This window comes from Plecotus auritus (genome assembly GCF_963455305.1).
Source record: "Plecotus auritus genome assembly, chromosome: 11".
NCBI classification, from domain to species: Eukaryota; Metazoa; Chordata; class Mammalia; order Chiroptera; family Vespertilionidae; genus Plecotus; species Plecotus auritus.
The window spans coordinates 15302057-15322966 of NC_137777.1; the positions used below are offsets into that span (position 1 = coordinate 15302057).

The 20910-nt window shown below is 49.0% G+C and overlaps 1 protein-coding gene across 4 annotated transcripts in view; it reads left to right on the forward strand.

Moving 5' to 3' along the window:
- The first annotated feature begins 2319 nt into the window (after positions 1-2319).
- Positions 2320-20910, forward strand: part of BAALC (BAALC binder of MAP3K1 and KLF4) — a 64862-nt gene continuing 46271 nt past the window's right edge. For all 4 annotated transcript variants that reach the window (XR_013959328.1, XM_080646724.1, XM_080646723.1 and 1 more), the window contains exon 1: positions 2320-2656. Coding sequence is in view for 3 of the 4 variants with exons in the window: in XM_080646724.1 (XP_080502850.1) it covers positions 2497-2656 (160 nt within the window). In the remaining variant the exon portion in view is untranslated. The remainder of the gene's footprint in view (positions 2657-20910) is intronic.

Below are 20910 nucleotides of genomic sequence, written 5' to 3' on the forward strand. Positions count from 1 at the left end.
ATAATGCTCTCCCAGAACCCACTGCCCTCAGTGTGAGTTTGCTAAAGCTGATCTGATGCTGACGGTAGGGCTTAAAGCCCTCCCAGGTTTCTCACTGCTCTTACTGTGAAGTTCAAATTCCTTTAGCCTACCAGTGGTCGGCAAACTGCGGCTCGCGAGCCGCGGTTTGCCGCTCTGTTGACTAATGAGTTTGCCGACCACTGACCTAGACTCTCAATTCTAATAATTACAGGCTGTTGTTCCTTGTGATTAAACCCCTATCCCAGTGGTCGGCAAACGCATCAGTCAACAGAGCAGCGAACCAAGGCTCGTGAGCCGCGGTTTGCCGACCACCTGTAAAGTCCACCTCCCCAGCTCAGGCACTCTTTCTGTTTGGACTACCTCTGCAGGTGGTGACATCACAAAGAAGCTGCGTATGAAAGGTGCACTTCACCCTAAATCGGAGGGAAGCAGTGGCTCCTTCTGAGATCTTGAGAATGCTGTCCCAGAGAGCTGGTTCTTCTTCTTTAAAACAAAAAAAAATTTTTTTAATTGATTTCAGAGAGAGAAAGGGAGAGGGGGAGAGAGAGATGAAATCAATGGTGAGAGAGAATCATTGATCGGCTGCCTCCTGCACACCCCACACCAGGGATCAAGCCTGCAACCCTGACCAGAATCGAACCGTGACCTCCTGGGTCATAGGCCTACATTCAACCACTGAGCCATGCCAGCCGGGCAAGCTGGTTCTTCTTAAACCGAAATATTTAGGGGGAAAGGAGAAAGGGCACAGGCATCTGAATCCCAACGAGTTGGGGCAACTGGGACATCCTGGATGACTGCACCACCACCACCTCACACGCTGAACCCAGGCTCCCTGCTGCGGCCATCTTCCAAGGAGGAGCAATGCCTGCAGGGGAAGGGCCAGCCTGGGCTCTGGGGTGGGAGCAGGCCCAGCACGCTGGTCTTGGCTCAGAGTCTTAACTCACTTCTGCCTTCCGGATTCGGATTAGTGTCTGCCAGAGGAAAGTCTGATCTCTGCCCTGCACTGGCTTTTCTTCAGCCTAAACTGTAATCATTGAAGTGAATTGAACTATACAGAAAGATTATGTATTCAGTGGACATGTATTGAGGGCCTACTGTGTGCCAGGCAATGCCCTGGACTTGGCCTATTTCCTGGATGCTACATAATAAATGTTGTAGACAATGTGCTCTAGTCTGCATCCTATAATTTCATAGGATATAACGAATAGTATACATATCTTCTGTATATTTTATAAGGTGTATTAAACAGTACACACTACAGCCGATAGACAATGGGTAACATACACAACATAGTGTGTGGGTAAGACATCGCATACTATATTGTGTAAGTTATGGCAGTGTTTTGCCATAACGGGTATTTAGTAAACACAGGTTGGATGAATGGAACATTGAGGATTTATTCTTCTGGTCCTTCTTTTTTAGCCCTTTCTTTAGGGGTGGTTTCCTTCTCACCAGGTGTTTCCTCCTCTCACCACGTGCTCCGGCTTCTTTGGGACAGGTGAATTTGTTTTCCCACCCAAGCCTGAGCTGAGTGTGCACCAGGGAACAGGCTGAGAGCTGGGCAGTGGACCCCGGAATGCCAAGGCTGCCTTGGGGGTTTGGAGGGAAGCCAGCGTGCTCCCAGCCCCATTCAGAGAGGGTGTCCAGATGTCACAGGGCTCCTGTCTTCTCTGGCTTTCTTGAGGACCAAGTTGGGATCAGCAGGTGGCAGACCTGGAAAGGGTGGTGGTGGCAGAGCCTAGTCCAGCTCTTTGGGAAAACATAGGTGCCATTCCCTACGCCCAAACCTGCCAGGACAGGGGCTACGTGGCGTGGCTGCTCCTTCATTCTGAGCGGCAATGCTTTGCCCCCAGTTTGCAGCTCCAGGGGCCTCCTTTCCTTTTGCAGAACTTCCTGGCACCGCCCCGACTCAGGCACTCTTTCTGCTTGACCTAGGAAATGAGGAGAGCAATGGCCACTGCCCCTGAAACCGGTGGCCAGCAAGCTTGGGGGCCCTTCCTAAACGCTTAGCTTCCCTGGATGGATGAAGGAGGAAGGGAGCGAGGGAGAGGGTGGATGTTTGAATGGGTGAATGCACAGGAGCCCGAGAGCCCCAACTCCAGCCAGCGCAGGCGAAACCCCTGGTGGGATCCCCGGGGGTGGAGAGGCCTCCCCTCCGGCGCTCCGAGGGAGAGTGTGGGAGAGAAGGGATTAGGGGGGCGGGGGGCAGGGGGAGCTGAGAGATTGAAGGGAGGAGGCGGGGAAGGAGAGGTGGGGAAGGGGCGGGCCTTGGAGCCGGAGAGGAGGGGCGCTCGGGGAGGGGGCGCAGCGGAGGGCGCGGCGGGAGTGGGAGCCTCGCTGGGTGCGGGCGGCTCGGGCAGCTCGGGGACGCGATGCTGCCGCCGCCCCGGTCTCGCCGGCCCGGGCTCCGCCGCCGGGGCTGAGCCGCCGCCCCAGCCGAGCCGAGCGGCCGCGGGGTGCCCGCCGCGCAGGAGGATGGGCTGCGGCGGGAGCAGGGCCGATGCCATCGAGCCCCGCTACTACGAGAGCTGGACCCGGGAGACCGAGTCCACCTGGCTCACCTACACCGACTCGGACACGCCGCCCAGCGTCGCCGCCCCCGACAGCGGCCCCGAGGCGGGCGGCCTGCACGCGGGTGAGTGAGCTGGTCCTGCAGACCCCGGCGCAAGAGGCCGGGCCCCGGGGACGCGGGAGGATGGGGTGGCGGCGCCAGGGGCTGCGCTGTCCCCCAGAGAATTCGGGGGTGGGGCGAGGGAAGGAGGGAGAGGGGCGGGCAGGCAGACAGTAAGTGCCCGCACAGGCTGGCAAACCTAGGCCCGGGAGCGGGTCCCAGGCGGACCCCTGTGGCTGGGAAGCCCAGCACTTCTCAGCCTCCTCCGGGGATGGGAGGGGGCGGGGAGACCGGCTCAGCGCTCGGCTGGGGCGAGAGGACAGCCCACCTGGCACGCACACCTGCCCACCTGGCACGCACACCTGCCCGGCATTCCACCCACGCTCCCGGCCCCGGGCTCGCTCCGCCCCCACTTGGGTCCATGTCCCCCGCTGCCCCCTGTGTACTCAGCCGGGTCCCTCCTCCAGACATTGGCCCTCTCTCCTGGGACCTAGAGACGCAGCGCCCAACCCAGATTGTCTGGGTGGAGTCCTCCTTCGCGATTCCCCTTTCCTCCCCATTGGGAAGGTGTCCCCTCGATAGCTTCCCAAACCGGAATCCCAGCTCAGGGCAGAGGAAGCGCCCGCTGGCTCCCTCAGGAGCTCTGTCCTGAGCTCACTTTCAGGCAGTTGCTTCACCTCCCTCCCCCTGGGGCCTCAGTGCCTCATATGGGGCCAGGCAGTAAGTGGAAACACTCTTACACAGGTCACCCCCCCCCCACCCGCCCCCGCCTGCCCCCGCCCCTAGCAGGATTCCGATGGAAGGGCATGCAAAGAACTTTCTGGTCCAGTCACAAAATCAAGTTGTTTATAATTATTATTATTATTATTATTATTTTAGCAGACACTAATAATTGTAGGGTAGAGAGGAAAATAGACTTAACTGTTGCCACAGACTGAACTTTAATCATAAACCTGTTGGTGATGCAAAAAGGCAAAAATCTCACTACTTATTACACGGATGTTGTAAAAAACCAGATTAATATTTGGATTAATATGTTTTAACCACTTATTGACTCCTTGATGTTACTGGCATTTTAAAATAATGACATCTAAAATAGAAAATGAGATTACTTTGAAGTATAATGTATACTCTATGGAGGAGGAAAGACATGTGAACTGCTCTTAAAAGACCTGGAATCCTAAACCTACGCCTCCTCAAGAAGAGCTGTCACTTTACTCTTGAGAATCGGTCTATCCATCTTGTAGGACCAAAGCTGTTTCCCTTTTCACGTGAACTTTGTGATTCCCTTCTTTAAAAAAAGCGAGACCAATTATTCAATAGAACGGTTATTTTGTGTGGCTGATGCTCTCGGCAACTCTGCAGGCGACGCGCTGGCTGAATTCAGTGTCAGAAGGAGGATAAGACATAGCGAGCCTTTAAAGTGGGCCTGGGAACTGTTATACGTAACAGCCTTTCCCAAGGAGGTACGGTACCACTCAGCAGAGTCAAAGGCCAGAGCTGCACTCCAAGGAAACATGGTGAAAAAGATCTAGTCTGGAAAAGAACAAAGTGCAGCATCAGGGAATGGTTGCCTTGGTGACTGGGAGTATATGGTGTGTGTGTGTGTTGTGTGTGTGTGTTCCTATTTATGTGTATGAGAGAGTTATTGCGTGCTGGCTAAATATGTACATAGCCTTTTCTCTCCAAAGCTTATTCATTTATTGCTCTGCCATCCTGAGTCAGATCCCATCATGCATCATGAGATCTGGTCCCTGCAACAGGTGGGGCCTGGGACAAGCATGCTCATTTGTGGTACCCTGCCAAACCTCAGGCAGCCCATGAACTCAGTTCCAAGCTTGTTACGGCGGGTGGGGGGGGGGGGGACTTGCTGGCCCACAATGAATGTGTTGTATACGAAGCTGGAATGCATTTTTTCTTGTTTCGATCGACCTTTTTCTGATGGGGGACGAAAGGAAAGGCTGGATTCAGCAGAGTCCAAAAATGTCTTGGTCATTCGAATTTTAAAGCTGGAGAGGGTCTCTGGAGGTCACCTAATTCAAGGCAGATGGGACTCTGTTACATTGCCCCAGTCAAGACATTCTCTCAACTACTTCATAGCTCTTACCCCCAGTTCCCCCTGTCCTCCAAGATCCTTTCTTTCTGAGCCCCTGGCCACTCTCCTTTAGTGTCAAAGCCCTTCCTGATGGTCACCCCAACCTCAGGAGCTCTGAGCACAGGGAGCGAACCCTCATCTCTGTGTCCTCTGTGCCAGCACCCAGGGGAGCATGCCTCCCAGTAGAGGGCCTCCCCCCGCCCCCCGCCCGGCCACACACACACACACACACACACACACACACACACAGGTGTTCGGTAAATATTGACAGAACCGCACATGGTTTCCTCAGTCCCACAAAGGAAAGAGCTCATTGCCTCATCCTTACTCAAAGAGCGATCGTGAGCCTCTGGTTCCCATTTCTGGAGATCACTTCCACTAGTCAGCAGAATTCAATTACGTTTTGAGATTTAGCTGTTCTGTAGGCTGGAATGAAAGACTTAGCTGAAGCCACAGAATCGGATATCTATTGCTTCGCTGTGTCACCGAAGTGTGTCTCTGTCACAGGAGGAAATTAAATTGGTGTGGCGTGAATTACTCCTCATGAAATAGGCTTGCTGGATTGATGCTTACTTCTGTTGTCTTGATGGGGGTCTCCCGAGGAGAAGGGAGACGGAGGTTGCCTGGCTCAGCCATTCTACAGGTTAATCGCTCCCTCGCTTCACTTTGATTTAATCACAAGTCCCTCTCATTACATCCTTAAACATCCCCTTTAATACTATTGTTTTTTCTCTAATTTCTCCAGAGAATAAAACATTTCTCTACAGTGCTTCCACTTTACAGGTTTAAATTGCTATAATAATTGATTTAGTAAATGGGACATGAAAGATTGCAGAATTAGAGACTCGCAGCAAAATGATTTACCTGAATAAATTGAAAAATCAAATAAAATGAATAGCACTTAATATCACCATTAGCTAATAGGTACTGATGACTTAGTAAGGGCCAGGCACTGTATCAGTGGCACTGAATGTAAATCACCTGGGTTCATCCTCAAGCTGAGATAGGTGGGAACTATTATTATCCCCTGTTTACAAGGGAGGGGACATGGTTTAGACTTGTCCCAGTCCAGGACCAGAATCCAAAGCCCACACTCCTGAATACTACCTTCCTGATTAATGGGGGGTGAACTATAAAATTCTTGATTTTACTGTTGATGGGACTCGGAGACTAGTCTGATCTCTCTCTTTTAAAATATATTTTATTTATGTATGTATGTATGTATTTATTTATTTATAGGAAGGGAGAGAGAGATAGAAACTTCGATGAGAGAGAAACATCATCGATCGGGGCTGCCTCCTGCACACCCCCCACTGGAGATCGAGTCCGCAACCTGGGCATATGCCCTGACTGGGAATCAAACCGGTGACCTCTTGGTTCCCGGGTGGATACTCAGCTGCGGAGTCACACCAGCTGAGCTGATGATCTCTTGATAGTCTAGTCTGGTCTCAGACAGCATAGTTTTCTCCTGCAGCATCACTAAGGATGGGGTACCTCTCTGTAGGGAACAAGGCCACCCCGTACCTCCGTGGAGCAATTACCTTTGTGAGAAACTATTCCTGCTGCCTTGTAATTTCCATCTGGCCCTTGAAATCAAGTCTGCACAGACAGCTCTCGCAGTACTTGAAGACTGCTGTTGCATCTCCTCTCACCGTTGGTTCTCCAGTCATTTCTCATTTCTCATTGGTCCTCTGTGAGCTTAACCATATTCCTCCAAACACTGTTTGGTTTGTCAAAGTCTCTCTCAATTCATTGGGACCTATGGCTAGCTCCAAGCTACATATTGATGCCTCACATGAACCTTGGGATTCGTTAAACCCCTTAGGCCTTTCTTTCTAGTCCAAGTTCTATGACATCAGGGACCTTGTGTTTTCAGGGCTATGTACCCAGCACCTGAAACAGTGACTGAAATATAGGTGGCATTCCATAAATGTTTGTTGAATGAATTCTACCCACCCCCCCCCCCGCCCCCCGTAGAATCTTGCAGTTATACTCTTGAGTTCAGTAACCCAAATTTGGGATTTTTGTATTTATTCTTGTTTAAATTAATTGTGTTGGTTTCAGATTAATGTTGAAACTTGCTGACCTTGATTCATTTTGATAGTGCCATGAAGACAATATTCTAGGTCTTTATTTCCCTCTCTCGACAAACTAAGGATAAAAGACATTTGTTTGCTCTTTTGTTCATCCATACACATTTGGCACAAAGATGAGTAAGTTAATAATACAGGGGAGACAGACATAAAGGAACAGCATGAGGGAGAGGTGTGGGTGGAGTAGGGGACCGAGCAGTGTATGTCTGAGTAGTGTGTGTACGGACCCCTGCAGGCCCTCGCAGCCTGAAGAAATGAAGCAAGGCCGTCTGGATTCCTTTCCTGAGGTGGGAGCACCTGTGGAGAGCCCACCTGGGGCTTCCTGATGGCTAAGCCTCCTTCTCCCCAGCTCTCCCTACACACCGGCTACACCTGTGGTTATATCTTCAACAACAGTGCGTAGGCGGCCCGTCATTCGGTCATGCGCCTTTTTGTTGTTGTTAATCCTCACCTGAAGATTTTTTTCAATTGATTTTTTTTAATTTTTTTAGAGAGGATTTCTGTTGTCATTACCTTACACTTGTTTCTGAGATTGGATCTATTATCATTTAAATTCAAATAGCATTTAACTGAGCATCTGCTATATGTGGGGATTTCTATTTTGAATATTATTTTATATAACTCTCTAAAAACCTAAAAACCCATTATTATCACCATTCACTAAGTGAGGATACAGGCTCAGTGAGATGACGAGATTGAGCAAGGCCACCCCGCTAAGAAGGGAAGAGCTTGGCTCAGAATTCAGGTCTCTTGTTTCAAATCCAGGCCAGTGTCCATTTTACTGTAACTGCTGAGCACGAATTGACTTCCCTCCTCCACCCCATCTGCCTTTGGCTTTCTTGAAAATATGAACCACCCGGAGTGGGGGCCTCCTGCCAGCGTTTCCAAGGCTGAGGACTCGGGTCCTGAGGGACCGCCTGCAGCCCCTCCCTGTGCTGAGTGCCTGAGCAGGGCTGGAGGGGATGCTCAGAACATCACCTACATCCAGTCACCTGATGGGCTTTTTACAGGTGAACAGTCTTTGCGCAAAATAACACTTTTTCTGGTTTCACATGTAACGCATGCTCCTTATAGAACATTCAGGAAGTAGAGAGAAGCCCACAGAAGGAAACGGCGCTTCTGTCAGCATTCAAGGCCTTTCCGGCCCTGCGTCTAGGGCGCGTGGTGCTTCTTCGCTGGGGGTCATGTTTAGAGTTGGAGGGTCCTGGGAGGATCCTTTGAATTGCTTAGAAGCTCAAAGCTGGTGGAAAAAAACTTCAGTTTCTCTTTGGGTTTAGGAAAATATTTGAAGCTTGTGAGAGTGAAAGTCTAGCTTGAATGTGGAAGAGCTGGGGGAAGGCCATGTTCAGTTCTGTGTCAGTACTGAGCATCTGTTAGTTGGACTCAGGTAAATGACATACCAGGTAAATGCAAGTTGTGACTTCACTGTGTATCGTTTCCCCGTGTCCCCCCCTTCCTACCCTCCACCCTCCATATTTGGCTCGGCTGTTTATATGCTGCCCTGCTGTCTTCTGGAATTTACCATCACTTTATGGATGTAGAAACACGGCCTGGGTGTGTGCGCGCATGCGGTGTGTGATGTGTGAGTGTGTGTGTGGTGAGTGTGTGTAGGGACCAGCTCTCTGTCTGAGTCCCAGATGCCCCTGAGGCCATGCAGGCTGGCTGCCCAGTGTTCCGGTTGGTACAGCTCTGGGTGTCCCTGTCAGGTGGGATCGGGACAGACTATCTGCCTACATCTTGCTATGTGGCTTCTGTGTAACGAAGCCAAGCCAGAAACCTGGGTAGATTTTTCTTAATCCAGATCCGTCTGCTTGACAGATGGTGCCAGTTTCTCCCAGAATCTGGGGTTAGGTTGTCTGTTGTCTGTTTTGGGTGATGCTGTGGGTCTTGGTCTTCTTCTGACTTCATGGGCATTTTAGTGGAAGGTTGGGCAAGGCCGAGTCAGTGGCTCCTGACCAGATGCCCTTCAGCCTGAATGTCCAACCTGGAGCCTCTTGACCTTCTCCTCCGAACCACAGCACCACCCCTGGGACAACCCAGCCAGATCTGGGCTCTCAGTTCACAGCTTCATACACTTCCCTCCAGTGAGCCAGCTTTGTGACCATAGCACTGGCTCAAACTGGTCCTTCCTTGTTTCTAACAGTATCCAGAACTGTTTATGAGGGACACTTGTGAACACTGCTCACAAGTAATCCTTGTGAAACCTTAGCTGCTCCCCGCCATGGAGCCCAGGGACCAGGACATGCCCAGTACCCGAGTGCCTGGATACTTTCAGAAGCCAAGGGTCCATTGACCTGAATGATCTGGTGCTCAAACCCCTTAAATCTCACCTCGAACCCTGGATGGGGAGCAGATTTGAGCCTTGACTCCTGTCTCCTTGCTGGTTGAACTCCCAGTAAAAGCTCCTCCCCGCCCCAAGCCAGTGCCGTAGTATTGGCTTCTGTGTGTGTCGTCGGGCAGAGAGACCTTCCTTAGTAACAGGTTCTCACACGCATCGTGACCCCCAGTCCCTGGACCTTTTCCGCTCTTTTCATCACCATCTTCCTTGTTATTTTGCTTGGAGACAGTATGTTCAGTGGTGAAGGAAGTAGATGTTAACAACAGACATTTACCAGCCGTGTGAAAGTGAGCACGTTTCTCCGCTTTTCTGGGTTACAGTTTCTACAAGGTGGGATGGGAATCACTGGAGAATGAATGGATTCATGTGTAGGAAGGGGCAGTGTTTCAGTGCTGCCCATCCAGGATCCCCTTCCCTCCTCAGTCTTGCACTGGACTCATCTTTCCAGTCACACACCTGATCCACCCCTCCCCTCCGCTCCTTCCATCCCTGTTTCCCAGCTGCCTGCATTGCTGGAGAGAGCCAGGGTGATGGGGATGTAGGACCTCAGAGTTCTGACCACCTCTTGGAAACTGTTAATTCCTTGTTTATATGCTGTGACAGTCCCCGTGGAATAGCTCCGACACTGTCCTATTCTTCCCCTCTGAATACTAAAACATCAAAACATGTGCTGCGAAGTCACCCATCTTTTCCTCCAATTACCTTATAATTGTATTTCCTTCTGTGGCCTCGGTATTTTAAGAATATCTTTCTCCATCGCCTCTTCAAACCTGCCTGTTTGGATTCTAAGTGCGCTGGCCAGGTGGGTCCTTGTAACCACAGGTGAGGACATCACGGGCAGTGCCATCGGGGCGGCAGCTACTCTGCATCTCCACCGGCCCTGCCTCAGCCCAAGCCCCGTTTTCTTGTACTTGGACCCCTGCAATGGCTGGGTCCCTTCTTGCCCTTGACAGGTCATTCATCATGTCATAGGGAGAACAAGCTTTTAAAAACATATATGAGGTCTTGTCATTCTCTTGTTTAATTCCCCTGGTAGCTTTCCATTCTGTTATACATAGAATAACATTCCAACCCTTGGCATGCCTAACCCAGTCAGTCTCTCTCTCTCTTTCTCTATTTCTCTCTCTCTCTCTCTCTCTCTCTCTCTCTCTCTCTCTCTCTCTCTCTCTCTCTCTCCCTTCTTCTTCTACTCCCTTCCTCCTTCTCTTCCTCTCCTCCCTTCCCCACTCTCTTCCTTCCTCTCTGTGTTCCAGCCACACTGGCTTCCTCTCTGTTCTTTGAACCTCCCACTCAACCCCACCACCTTCCTGTCTCCAGGATTTTGCATTTGCCTGAGTGTGCTCTCCCTCACCCCTCTCATTACATGGGTGCGTCCACCTCACCCTTCAGCTCTCAGTTCAGATGTCAGCTCCTTAGAGAGGCCAGCCTTCCCCAGTCACTGTCTGGTTATTTCTTTCCCAATACCACAGCCTGCCATTGTCTTGTTCATCTGTTGACTCAGCACAGAGTCCGCACTCAGCGAGCATTTGTTGAATGAGGGAGCCCTCCTCACCTTTTGCATCAGGTAGGAATTGTGTTTGGTGGCATGAACAGAAACCGGGCCAATGTGGCTTAGCAAGTAGAGGGTTTATCTTTGCACTTAACAGAAAGTCGGGAGGTGGCAGCTGCACTGCTCAGGGATGCTGGCAAGGAGCTGGCTCTCTGAGTTTATTGCTTTCCATCCTTGGTGTGTGGATTTCATCCTCCAGCTGCAAGATGCTGCAGCATCTTATCTCAGATAGGAAATTCAGAGGAGAGCAATTAACAAAAATCTGTGAAACAATAGCTTTCCCAAAACCCAGTAAGCTTGCTTGAGTCTCCTGGGCCAGGACCATGTTACGTGGCTATCTGGCTGTGAGAGTGAAGGAAATCACGACAATAGCTAGACACATACCACCCTTAAAGTATTGGGTCCTTTTGGCAAGGAAAGAAAAAGAGAACAGATTTTGGGTAGGCTGTGAGAAGGGCATGACAGAGAGGAGAGAAGCTTAGCAGGAGCAAGGGAGAAAGAGGAAAGGAAGTAGGTGAGTGAGGAGGGGAGATGTTCTGCCGAAAACCATGGGGACGTGATTACTGGTATTAAGATTTTGCAATAATAGTCTATACTCATAAAAGGATAATATGCCAATTAGGGCGGACATCTTCCGGACGTCCATCAGGACAAAGCCACAGCGGCTGCGAGGCCCGGGGCTCAGGCCTCACAGCCACCGCAGCCGGCAGTGGCAGCAGCAGCGGGGTGATGGGGGTGGCGCCTTCCCCTGATCAGCCCGATCACCTCCCGCAGAGGGAGGCCAGACTACGGGGAGGGAGCCTAAGTCATCAGTAGGACATCCCCTGAGGGCTCCCGGACTGTGAGAGGGGGCAGGCCGGGCTGAGGGACCCCCCCCTCCCCAGTGCATGAATTTTCATGCACCGGGCCTCTAGTAATAATAATAACTGTGTTGATAACATTTCCATGTGTCAAGTGAGTTCATAAAGGTGGCTATTTGCTGAAAGAAACGTGTTAATATTGAACTGGTTTTAGAAATAATGCAACAACACCCTAAACTTAAATCTTTTACTAGAATGATCTGTTGACATCAGACTGATGTGTACAAGAGATACGTGGTGGACGTTCCTCTGCTTCATTTTCCTGCAGAGTTAATGCCGCAGGAAACTGACGTGCCAGCTGATACTTCGTGGCACCAAATTCTAAAGAGTAGGCACGTTTATGGAGGGTCACCATGCAGGATTGCGCTGGCGCTTCGGCCCGGGCTTCTGTCGGTGAAGCAGTAGACAGTTGGCTAATTTAAGGAGTTGACAATATTTCCTGTGGGCGTTCAAAACTATCACCCTGCTCTTGTCTCTAGGGTTATGGACTTTCAGGCATGAGAAAGCCCAAAAGAATCTGTAGAAAATAATGGGGCGTTTGGGAAACCAGTCGTCATAACAACAAGGCAGGCAGCGGTTACAATGGAAGTGGGATCGCCTGTGCACTGTAAGAGGGACGATTCCGGTTTAAGCACCTCCATAAACGATGAAATTGAGGCCTCATTAAATTATTACGTCCAATAATCACCACTTTACAAGGCCAGCCTTCCTAGCACACGCTCCTATTTGCTTGCCGGGTAACAAGCGATGTGTGCGCAGACACAGATGAACACAGCCTTGCCTCGTGAGCATGGTTCAGTTCATTGCATGCCCAGCATGTGCCAGGCATTCCATAGTTAGTACCTGATTCTGTTATTCCCATTTTACAGACGGGAAAGTCAGAAAGGTGAGGTGCTTGCCCAAGTGCATGTAGGTTGTAAGCGGGGAGAGGGGTTGGGAAGGCAGGTCTAAATTATTCTGAGCCCCGTGGTCTTTCCTCTGCCAGCCCCTTAACTGATCACTAGCTCGTGACCTCTTTGCTCTTCACCTGGTTATTTGCAATGGCTTTCTGACCGGTCCCCCCAGCTCCAGTCATTGCCACTGCAATCCCTATCACACCATTGCCAGGTGGAGATTCCTGAAGCAGAGCTGGGATCACTATTGTGTTCTTCTCCTGCTCAGAGCCTTCCTTCCATGATTTCCCTTTGCCCACTGAATGCAATTGTCTTAGCCTGGCAGTTCAGGCTTTCTCTCTAGCCTCATCTTCCACTCGCTGCCTGCAGTCCGCTCCACTCAGCCGGACTCAGGGCTGCCTTATCCCGCCGCCCCCACACTTCTGAGAGCCCTACAGCTCCTGCACACCGCCTGAGTCACCTGTTCCCTTCTAGCACTCACCTCCCAGGACCCTTATTCTGTTTTGAATTTTCTTGTTTATGGCCACGCCTTCTCTCTGCTCTCACACTGTGTCCACTCTCAAAGACAGTGTCAGGAAAGACTCTGAGATGGACTTTTACTGGGGAGAGTTCTAGGGGACACTGTGCGGGTGAGGGAGGCGGGACAGGGCAGGGGGAGAGTTGAACTGCTGTTGCAGAGGAGTCTCAGCTGATCCCCTGAGGAGCTCTGGAGCTGGGATGGCCCTTCAGCTGTGGCAGTGAGAGGTGTTTTCCCCGACATCACCCAGGTGTGAGATTCAGGCTGGCTCTAGCTAGAGCAGTGGTCGGCAAACCGAGGCTCGCCAGCCACATGCGGCTCTTTGGCCTCTTGAGTGTGGCTCTTCCACAAAATACCACGGCCTGGGCAAGTCTATTTTGAAGAAGTGGCATTAGAAGAAGTTTAAGTTTAAAAAATTTGGCTCTCAAAAGAAATGTCAATCGTTGTACTGTTGATATTTGGCTCGGTTAACTAATGAGTTTGCCGACCACTGAGCTAGAGGAAGTGACTTTGGGTGGGGCCACTTCTCCCCCAGAGGGCAGTTCCCAGAGAGGCGTTCACTCACTCAGGAGCCTTCAGTGCTCACCTCCCCTGGCCGCTGGAGGATCTGGTGTCAGGTCTGCAGGGAGGTCACCCCAGGGGCCTCGGCATCTTACTCATCTGTCAGAGGCACTTGGGGAACATACAGTAAAGGCCCCACTCTGGCGGCTTCTGATGGTAGCGTGGGGTGGGGCCAAAAAACCTGCATGTGGGTGCAGATTGGAATTCCATAGGTCCAGGTGGGGACCCACGACCCTGCTTTTCTAACAGCTCCTAAGTGATGCTGCTGCCGTTGGCCCATGGACCTCTCCCAGGTCAGAAGCTGGAACCCTGTTCTGTAAACGGCCAGATGGTAAACGTTTGAGGCTCTGCAGGCCACATGCCCAATGGCGCTACTACCCAACGTTGCTGTTTTTAGCATCGAAGCAGCCACAGACCATATATCAGTGCCTGAGCATGGCTGTGTGCCAGTGCTTGCTCCTGTTCCAGATGATTCTGAGGGACAGCCAGGTTTAGGAGCCGCTGTCTTTAACCGGGAAGGAAGTGTGGGAGAGAGGAGAGAAGGGGACGTGCAGGGACTAGTCCCAGCCCTCAAAAGCACCTGTAAGTAGCTCAGCATATAGAGCCCTCAAACAGTGTTTGTGGAATGAACAAATCAATGGGATTAAGTACATTTCTCATTTCGAAGGCAGTTTTTAAGGGTATTAAAGTATGACTGGTAACATTGGGTTATGAAGGCATTAGATATTTTATTATGCAAATCATGCTCTCGGCTTGAGTGGGGTTTGGGGAGAAGACAGTATGGCAGGATGGCATCATCAGGAGCTCTCCCGGCTTCGGCCTCGGGCTCCCAGTTGTTGGGATCCTCCTGTCTCTTCATCGCAGGTCCCTGTTGATTCAGAGGTTCCATGGCAGCTGCTGTGGCCCGAGGCGCCTTCCCAGCTGGCCCTCCACACTTGCAAGGATGGGGAGCTGCTGCCAGGAGGCGTGAGGAATCCTTGTGTCCCTGTACCTCGCTGAGCTTCTGAGCTTCACTCACCTTTCCTTAACCCTCGCTCACCGCCAGGGGCTGCAAGGCCCAAGCTGGAGTACTCCACGTTTGGTTGGTTTGGGTCTGGCGGCTGATGAATAGGTTGCTGTTACGATGTTTACTCTTCTGAATCAGGTATTCCTGTGTAGGGACAGCCTTCTAGCCATTACCCAGGCTTCAGAAAACATCCAGTGAACTTAGAGAAAAGGCATCATTTAAAGAGCACTGCCAATGCCCTAACCGGTTTGGCTCAGTGGATAGAGCGTCGGCCTGCGGACTGAAAGGTCCCAGGTTCAGTTCTGGTCAAGGGCATGTACCTTGGATGTGGGCACATCCCCAGCGGGAGGTGTGCAGGAGGCAGCTGATGGATGTTTCTCTCTCATCGATGTTTCTAACTCTCTATCCCTCTCCCTTCCTCTCTGTAAAAAATCAATAAAATGTATATTTAAAAAAAAAAAATAAATACATTAAAAAAAAAGAGCGCTGCCAAAATGTTAACAAAGGGACCCAGGGAGAGTGCCATGCCCGTAAGCCTTGTTTTTTTCTTCCTTGTGCACATGAATTGTAAGTGCAAACACTGACTATAGCATTCTTATAGAATCCCCAAATCCCATGGCCATACGCAAAAAAACAGTGGTGAATAGAACAAAAACTCCTAGGAGAAACTGATTTAAACACCCCTCCACCACACCCACACACCCACACATATGGACATACACCAGAAACTATATCTTCACGAGGATTGTCTCTTCCCAACAGACACCATGGAGTTGCAATTACTCAGAACAATTCTTGAACCCCTTAATTGTAGCCATAGGTATGTTTTAAACATAACATTTCAAACATCTATATATTTAAAAGTTTTAAAATTACACAGACACATTTTCAAACACACACACACACACACACACATACATATATATAAATTGGGAGACTAGTATAATGAACCATCATCCAGCATAAACAATTATTAGCACATGCAAATCTTGTTTCATCTCTATCTCCATTCCCCTTCACCAAATGGATTATTTTGAAACAAATTCCAGAAGTCCTGTTACCTTCATCTGTAATACTTTAGTATGGATCTAAAAGATAAGGGTAAGATTGAACCATATGAAATTATCATTTTTGTAAGTTGAAATGGTGTAATATCAGCAATTCTGTATGTTTCAAACTAACATTTAATCACAACACCATTATCCACCTGAAAAATAATGAAAATTCCTCTAAAACTGTATAACCAAAATTCAGTCATTGTCCAAATTTCACAATGTTCTCATAGGTGTCTTTTCTACAAATGGCTTGTTTGGATTGGGATACAAACAGTGTCCTCACCTCCCCCACCTCTGTTTGGTTGGTATTTATCTGGTTATCTTTCTTTTTGTGATGTCAGTATTGGCTGAGACAACCCATCCATCCATTTTCAAGTTCCTCAGCAGCTCTCAGTCATCATTAGGAATTGCAAATGGCGATGTCCTAACATTTCTCCAACATTTATCAGCTGGAATTCTTTTATAACTTCTTGTGGCCCACTCGGTTTCCCTGAAAAGGTGGCGTAAATGCCTACTTTCCCCTTCAATGATTGCTTCTGGGTTTGCTCATCTAATTGTACAAGTTCAACTCCTTTCAGAGTTCCCAGGTCTTACTGTCATCAGCCCATTATTGCTCTCTTTTCAATGATGAATATTAAGCTCCTGCCTTCTTTTCATCTGGCTCTCTTCCATGTTGTCCCGCTCTCTGCAAGAAAAACAACCGTGGGAATTCTTTACACTTAATTAGTGCATTCAGTGTAACAATAGGCTACCGGGAAATATTATTACTCCAAATGGAGAGCAACCATCCACACCCCCAGTTTTCTTTGGAGAGTTTCTGTTTACACCCGTTGCCCTGGCATCCTATCCAGGTCAACACTCATCCCAGATGTTTCATTTTATAATGAATTATCATCATCGTTGACCCCGTTGTCATTGTCAACAGTTGCATTAAAATGAGCTGGATGCTTTCTCTTCAGGCAGTTCTCCCTCACGGGCATAGCTTTTAGGTTCACAACGGTGCCCAAGAAGCTAACCAAACGGCCCTCCGGAAGAACGGTTATTGCATGCATGTAAATGTATTGATTAAAGAAGAGTGGGAGGTTGAATAGGATAAAGGGGGTCAGAAGGAGATTAGACTTTGGGTGGTGAGCACACAAGGCAATATACAGATGATGTTTTACAGAATGTACATTTGAAACTTATATAATCTTATTAGCCAGTGTCACCCCAGGAGACTTAATTTAAAAAGGTATACAGAAATAAATATAATATTGAAAGATCTGAAAAGAAAAACAACGGCAGGGTAGCTCTGCAGCGTTTCAGGAGCAGAGACTGGCAGGAACAAGTGTTGCTGTGGTTACAGAAATAAGTGAAGTCTTAGAATCAAACACGACATAGAGTGGTCAGAGTTTAAATTCTGGGTCCCTAAAGGACCTCGTACCGAGATGACCTCCTCTCGCCAAGACAGAGCTGCATCCTGTACCCACAAAGTGTCATTTCAGGGAAAAGGAAACAATGGAGATTCTACTCGGATGACAGCTAGACCTCACCTGGGCTGGTGGCCATCACTGGGCTTTTTCAGTTGCCCGGGGAACACTAATTCGAAAGGACATGTTAATAAAAGCTGGGTGACCGTCGGGACCTGTGGAAAGCAGGGAGCAACGTGAGGAAAGGGGAGCCCTGAGGAAAGATTCACTGGAAGACTTTCCACCTCCCCCACCTCTGTTTTCCCTCTCACATCAGAGTGAAAACCTGGCTGAACTCGGGCAACCCAGGCGAGATGGGCTTCCCACTGAAAACGAAGATTTCACACGAGAGAAGAGTTGACTCTGTATCAGTCCAAAGGCAGATTGTCCATACGTTAACGTGCTGGTTAGTGAATCCACTGCACACCTCCAGCTTAGGTTCTGCCTTGACTCTGCTGCCCCTGCTTGAGGTCAGCCTGCTAGCCCAGGATTCTCTTAAGTAGGAGTGACTGGGCTTCTCTGTAAATGATGTTTGTTGTCCTCACTCTGTCTTTGGACATCTGCTCAGCTCCTGTTCCTGCTCCAGCCCCGCCCCTGCCCTGCCCTGCCCTGCCCTTGTCTGCTTCTGCCTGAGACAGCGAACTTTCCTAATCTTACAACCGTGCTTAGGCGGTTGGTCATTCGGTCATGCACCTTTTTTGTTGTTGTTAATCCTCAGCTGAGGATATTTTTTCCATTGGTTTTTTAATTTTTTTAGAGAGAGAGAGTAGAAGGGAGAGGGAAAGACAGAGAGAGACACATTGTTTTGAGAGAGACATATCAATTGGTTGCCTCCCACACTGGCCCCGGGAACAAGCCAGCAACCAAGGTTCATGCCTTGACTGGAATTGAACCCAGGACCTTTCAGTCTTCAGGCCGACACTCCAACTGCTGAGCCAAACTGGGTAGGGCTTTTTTTCTTTCTTTCTTTTCTTTTTCCCCAGTGAAGACTATTTGGATAACTAGCTTTTGGCAAATTGGTCTTTCAGTGAATTGGTTTTAGGTGAATTATTATTTTTTTTTTGACAAAGTGATCCAGAGGCCAAACATCCTGTGAGAGGAAGCATCTTTAATGTCTAAGGATTAGGTAGCCTGAACTCTATTCTGGCTTGCTTTTTTTTTTTTTTTTTTCCTGAGGCAAATTTCTACATCCCCTAATCTCTAGTTTTCCTATAAAATGGGGCTATTAATGCCAACTTCCCAAGAGTAAAGATGAATTGATCCCATACATATCTTAAACAGGTTTTGTTTTTAAATTATAATCTACCTTAGATAAAGCTATTCCTTACAGCTCATAAACAGTCATAAGACAAAAAACAATTTACCAAGGAGGGACCCACTAACTAGAAAGCCAGTAACATTCTGAGCCATCGCATTAATTTGACAGATAACTTTGTGAAAACGGAATTGTAGCTGTTGGCTTTGCGATAAGAAGACGTGTTTGCTGGTTTGCCACTCACTTTTGTCCACTCGGTGCTTTTCATTTCGGAGCACCGTGGGCCGTCACGGGAGTGGTCGTCGTCATCATCGCAATTATTTTTCATCTTCACAGTGATGCCTCTTTCACCCTCCGCTACACTTACTGCAAACCCGCGCCTCCAAGGATGGGAGCTGGGACCAACCTGCGCACAACGGATATCCCCTCGCCCACAGCTCAGCACTCCTGTGCCGGGTGATTATTCAAGTCCCCCACCCTTTTCTCTACTTAAATGACATCCATGATGTCGTTTCCCCTTCACAGACTTCAGAGGTCTCGTTTATAGATTCCTTTCTTCAGATTTAAGACTTAAAAGAGTTGGTGCCAATGCAGCCTTCAAAACAATACAAACTTGGGCATCAAATCGTGGAATTCTATTAAATTGATGAGCACAAATATATGTATAATATCCCCCCCCCCATTATCCAAATGGAAGCATGAGAGTATATCCTCAGTCCCCCCAGGAGTTGGCTGGCTCTGCATTTTTAGACACATTGATCCAAATGTAGGCAAGCATCTGGCATGCAGTAGGGCCAGTGGTTCTCAACTGGTATGTTGTGGTGATCCCCAACCATAAAATCATTTTTGTTGTTACTTCATAACTGTAATTTTGCTACTGTTATGAATCGTAATGTAAATATGTGTGTTTTCCGATGGTCTTAGGCTCTACAGCAGCGGTTCTCAACCTGTGGGTCGTGACATTAGAGCCTAAGACCATCGGAAAACACAGATATTTACATTACGATTCATTAACAGTAGCAAAATTACAGTTATGAAGTAGCAACGAAAATAATTTTATGGTTGGGGGTCACCACAACATGAGGAACTGTATTAAAGGGTCGCGGCATTAGAAAGATTGAGAACCACTGCAGTAACCACTTGGTAAAGCAAAGTTGTTATGAAATGTATGTCCAAACTATCTACTAAGGCCAGACATTTCTAACCTGTATACTTACATCAACTGAGTGTCAATGATCTCATGTTTCAACATATTAAAAAGGGATTAGAAGAAATATTGCTCAACTTAAACCTTGACAAAGTTGAATTTGAATCTAAATACCGGGAACAGGGGTGGCAGAAGCGAGGAAAGGGCCCTGCAGGATGCAAAACTAGTTATGGTCCCAGCCCCCCAGTCCTGCAACCTCCCTAGGAACCAAAGGCCCCTGAGGAATTATTTTAAAAACATATCCCACGCCCTAGCCAGTGTGGTTCAGTGGATGGAGCATTGGTCTGAGGACGGAAGGGTCCTGGGTTTGATTCCAGTCAAGGGCACGTACCTTGGTTGCAGGTTGGATCCCCAGCCCTGGTTGGGGTGCCTATAGGAGGCAAGCAGTCGATGTGCCTGTCTCATATCAATGTTTCTCTCACTGTGTCTCTGCCTCTCCCTTTCACTCTCTCTAAACACCAATGGAGAAATATCCTTGGGTGAGAATTAACAACAGCAAAAACACAACAACAACAAAAACTAGAAAGGAAGGGAGGAAGGGAGGAAGGGAGGGAGGGAGGGACTGAGGGAGGGAAGGAGGGAGGAAGGAAGAAGGAAAGAAGGAAGGAGGAAGGAAGAGGCTATGCAAAAAGATACCATTCTCACAATGGGCAAGGGCTGTCCTTGCAGAGAACACTGCTGCCTTGAGCCATAAACAATCCCGAAAATGAAAGTTGCACAACCAGGACCCAGCACCACTTTTGGAGGATTCAAGCCCCGAAACTGATGCCTCGTTGGACACTGAAAGGGGCCTGGGTCCTGCATCCTCTCCTCCAACCTCCCCCGTCAGATGGACCTCTCGCAGGAAAGGACAAATACACAAATTCCAATTTGGTTGCCAGGGAAACCCCTACAGCATATAAAAAAGAAAGAAAGAAAGAAAGAAAAAAGTGCCAGTGTGTTCTGGGAATACAGGAGAAAGTCATTTGTGTGTTTGGTGAGAACAAACTGCGTCAGGGCTACAGCGTCAGGGCCTGACAGCAAAGCCAATGCGGGGCCAAGACCTGGGCAGGGCTTTCTCCCGACCCTCACAGCACAGGTGCTGCTCTTCCAAGACCTTGGGCCTCGGCCAGCTCCTAGGAACTGCCAAGATGCAGAAGAGGGCCAGAGGACACCCTGGATGAGTGTGTTTGGAAATAGATGTTCGGTCCTGGAAAAGACGTGAGATAAAGCAAAAACTGCTTCTTCCCACCAGGAAGGCACCTGTAAATAGCTCAGCACCTGTGGTTAGATTAGCTCAGGAAATGCTTCATGCTGTGAGCTCCTCTTAGAGAGTCACAATGTGCTTTCGCGTGTTAAAGGCTAAACCTCGAGGGTTTACCCGAACAGTGGCGCCAAAGCCAGGTTGACAGTCCTAATCCC